The 3,735-nt window shown below is 35.5% G+C and overlaps 1 protein-coding gene across 2 annotated transcripts in view; it reads right to left on the bottom strand.

The window, feature by feature from the left end:
- Positions 1 to 3,735, bottom strand: part of LOC103141959 (whirlin-like) — a 54,366-nt gene that overhangs the window by 21,153 nt on the left and 29,478 nt on the right. For both annotated transcript variants that reach the window (XM_016674164.1, XM_016674163.1), the window contains exon 4: positions 313 to 587. In XM_016674164.1, the coding sequence (XP_016529650.1) occupies positions 313 to 587 (275 nt within the window). The remainder of the gene's footprint in view (positions 1 to 312; positions 588 to 3,735) is intronic.

Raw genomic sequence — 3,735 nt, 5'->3', positions numbered from 1 at the left:
AGACTAATGCAGGTTGATGCATATCCCACATATCATAGTCATTATCTCATTGAAAGCACTTTGTTGTCATCCAGTAATCAATGTATATCAGAATATGCCTAATTTCACACATGAGCATACTAAATATGTACGTTTATATGTATTGTATATACTATCTAAATCAACGATCTCTATTTAAATATGTATTTGATTGAAAACAAAAACACATATTACTTTAAATAAATTCAGGTAGTAAATGGTTAAATGTCTTGATTGTCTAATTCCCCTTGTGGATCCAGTGTAAGATTGTTTAGCCTAGCTTAGTGTACTTACCTTGTATTGTTGCCACTGGCACTGATGCTTGGATGAACAACAGCACCGTCACTAGGATGTGAGACAGAATTTAGGGCAGCCGTTGCATTGGTCTCAGCAATGACCTGACCACAGACCCATTTGGTCTCATCCACAATTGTACGTGCATGAGGCAGACGGCCCACATCCCTCAACCTCATCAGTAGGTGGCGCCCTGACTTGAGGATGTTAACTGCCTCATCATGGGAGATGGTGACAAAGCTCTGACCATTCACTTCCAGAATTTGGTCACCCACCTGTAACAGACACAGCACAACGTCTTAGGTTAATTTTCATCATGAAATCACAAAACTTAGGATTACATACAGTCAAACATATCTTAAGAAGTCAGTTCATTTGTTCAATTCATTAGATGTGTGGTACTGGGGCCTGGGTTGGGTTCTCGAGTTTGAAACTCAAACTTGAGTCAAACTTAAGTTGCATATAGAGTAACCTTGGGCTTGACTTAGATTTGGTTTCAAAAGACATTAAGCTCAACTCGGACTCAAAGTTTGAGACTTGTGAATATTCTTAATTTTTAATGTTTTATTGTTTTGTCTACAAAATCTTTATTACATTGTTTGAAATGTATGTTATCCATTTCCATTTGTAGTGCTGACTTAATGCTGTGTGACACAAATGTGCGCACGTGGTGTGTGAGCAATCACAATAAAAAACAAACGAGCAAACAAAAAAACAATGGTGGCAGCACCGATGGCCACACTGGTCCACCAGCGTTCTCTGTCGCCCTGTCAATTACAAAATTAATCATATTGTATTTTCAAAGATTAGTTTTAGCAGTAAAAATTCAATGTTCCCACTCCCAAATCAACAAACACTCCCATATTTTCCCTGAACCCCCCTATCTGCATGAAATGGTTCGTTCCTGCTTGGAGCTGCTTGAGAGTGACGCTGTTCAGCAGCAGTCCGTGGAAGACACGGACGACTGTGGCTGTTACTATGCTGCTAAGAAAAGTTATAAAATCAGGTTTTCAAAAAAAGAGAGGGGGAGAGAGAATTTCTTCATCTGGAAGAAATTATTTCAGTGATTTCTTATTTATTTTTTTTTTAATGTGTATTATGGTGTATGAAATGACACCCAGTTTTTTATGTGGGCTTCATATTTCATAAATAACCACAGTTTGTAATCAGTTCTGTGTCCTTTGAAAGTTTTAAGGATATATTTGAATTTAAGAAGTTTTAGTGCAGAGGACCTTCTATTTAAAAAAGCACATTTTCTGTTAACGATGACTTTGAGTCTACTAGTTTCCCCTAATTACAATTCAGAAACCATAACAAAAATAAGTAACAAAAAAAAAAACAATGCAAAAACATCAGTGTATTTTCCCTGTTTCATGCTGCAGAAAACAAATGACTACCACAATGACATTCAGTCACAGTTTTAAAAACAATGAGCTTGGAATTTAAAGCTCTCTTAACTTTACAAATCCATTTATCATCTGGAGGGTGCCAAGTCTCCTTCCTTGTCTCTCTCTCCAACAGACATAAACATAGAGGCCAATGCTGGATGAAGCTAATTATCATGCTGCAGAAGCTAGACAATCAGCAGAGAGTGTGACAGAGGAATACATCACAGACACCAGCCAATGTGTTTAGCATTCTTCATCATTCCTATCTGCAATCACTGAACAGTGATATAAGCACTACTATATACTGACAATTTATTACACTGACACAGGTGTGCATCAGTGATCAAATTGTGTCACAACTCCACTACCATTGCAACAGCACATTAAGTTCAAATATTATTGCTGGATTTGTTGTGGCTCTTTACAATCATTCTAACTGTAATGTTACACAATACATCATTTTAGTATTTTAACAGTGCCAAATACTGTACCAAAGGCACAAGCAAATCTTTAAATGACAAATGCTACAGATTTTGTTTAGGAAGGGGTTCGGGGGGAGCATTATGTGTATTATTATAATATCTAAAGTACAGTAAAATACAGTAAATTTGCAAGGGTTTTGCAAGAGTAGGATTTAAGAGGTAACACCGACTCAGTGATCATAAAACTATTGAAAAATTATTTAAAAAGACCACAAATGTAATCTAGATCAGTGGTCCCCAACTTTGGTCCTCAAGTATTTCGACCCTGCATGTTTTAGATGTAGCTGCACCTCATAGCTGCATGACAGCTATGAGGTGCAGCTGAAAGCATGTTAATCACATATACAGGTGTGTGATTAACATATTGAATATGTGTTAATTACTGCCCTGCTAAAACATACAGGACAGTGGTACTTCAACAGCAGGGATGGAAACCACTCAAATGGTTTCATACACCTAAAGTCAACATAAATAAAATTGTCACAGATATTCTTACTGTGACAAAATCTGTTCAAAATAATGTTTATAGTTAAACTATTAAAATGAACTTCAAGTTTGTAGGGTTAATTGTGCTTTGATGATAATCAGTAAAAGAAAACTAAAATACATTGAATGAAAAACATTATATTTTTTGCTTACTGCACAAAAAACAGGCTGCAGGATAAAGCAAGTCTCAGTCAGTCTGTGTAGCAAATCCCTGTGGTTATGTCACTGCTATTGTGAAACAACATTAAGGTTAGGTTAGAGTATTGCACGGGAACCAGAAAATTGTTATCAAATGCTACATCAAAGTTTTGTGGAAAAGCTCCAAAATAAAACAAGAGACGACAAAATGAGAACAACAAAGCAAAGACAGAAACAAACTACAGCAGGGAGGAGTGGATGCTCCAAAGAATGTAGCAGTGAGGGATACAAACCCAACACCACAAATCAGATTGAGATCACAATCAGACTTGGGTAGAGAAACCACAAACTGTACTCAAATAAGAACAAAATGACTTCAATGTATTTTTACTCAACCAGAAATAATAAGTAGACGTCCAAAAATTGCACTAGTCAGAGTAAAAAATCATTTGGTAAAAAGATTAATTGATTACTGAGTTTGATCATAGCATCATCTGCTTTAATTTGTAAAAATCATCTAATTAGATAGATAAAAAAATTTGTTTTTTTAATTCATATCATAAAAAAACTAAATAAAAAGGTAATAAAGATAATAACTATATAATAAAACAAAATTGAGGCAGAAGAGACATTTACAATTATAAATAATTCAAAACATAGAACCTTTGGAACCAGTACTTACAACAGGCAATGTATATACAAAGCAATACTTACAACAGTAAGTATTACTTATTGCTGTAAGTATTACTTACAGCAATAAGTAAGTATTGCTGTACTTATTGCAATAAGTACAGCAATACATACAATGTATTGTATGCATACAATGCATACAATGGCATTGTATGCAGTGTCTGGCATCATGGGCGTAGGTTTGGATAGGGACGGTAGGGACATGTCCCGACCAATATTCACGGGATATGAAAAAGTCC

Source organism: Poecilia formosa, unplaced genomic scaffold (genome assembly GCF_000485575.1).
Source record: "Poecilia formosa unplaced genomic scaffold, Poecilia_formosa-5.1.2 Scaffold91, whole genome shotgun sequence".
Taxonomy (NCBI): Eukaryota; Metazoa; Chordata; class Actinopteri; order Cyprinodontiformes; family Poeciliidae; genus Poecilia; species Poecilia formosa.
This window is presented reverse-complemented; position numbering and strand designations above follow the sequence as displayed.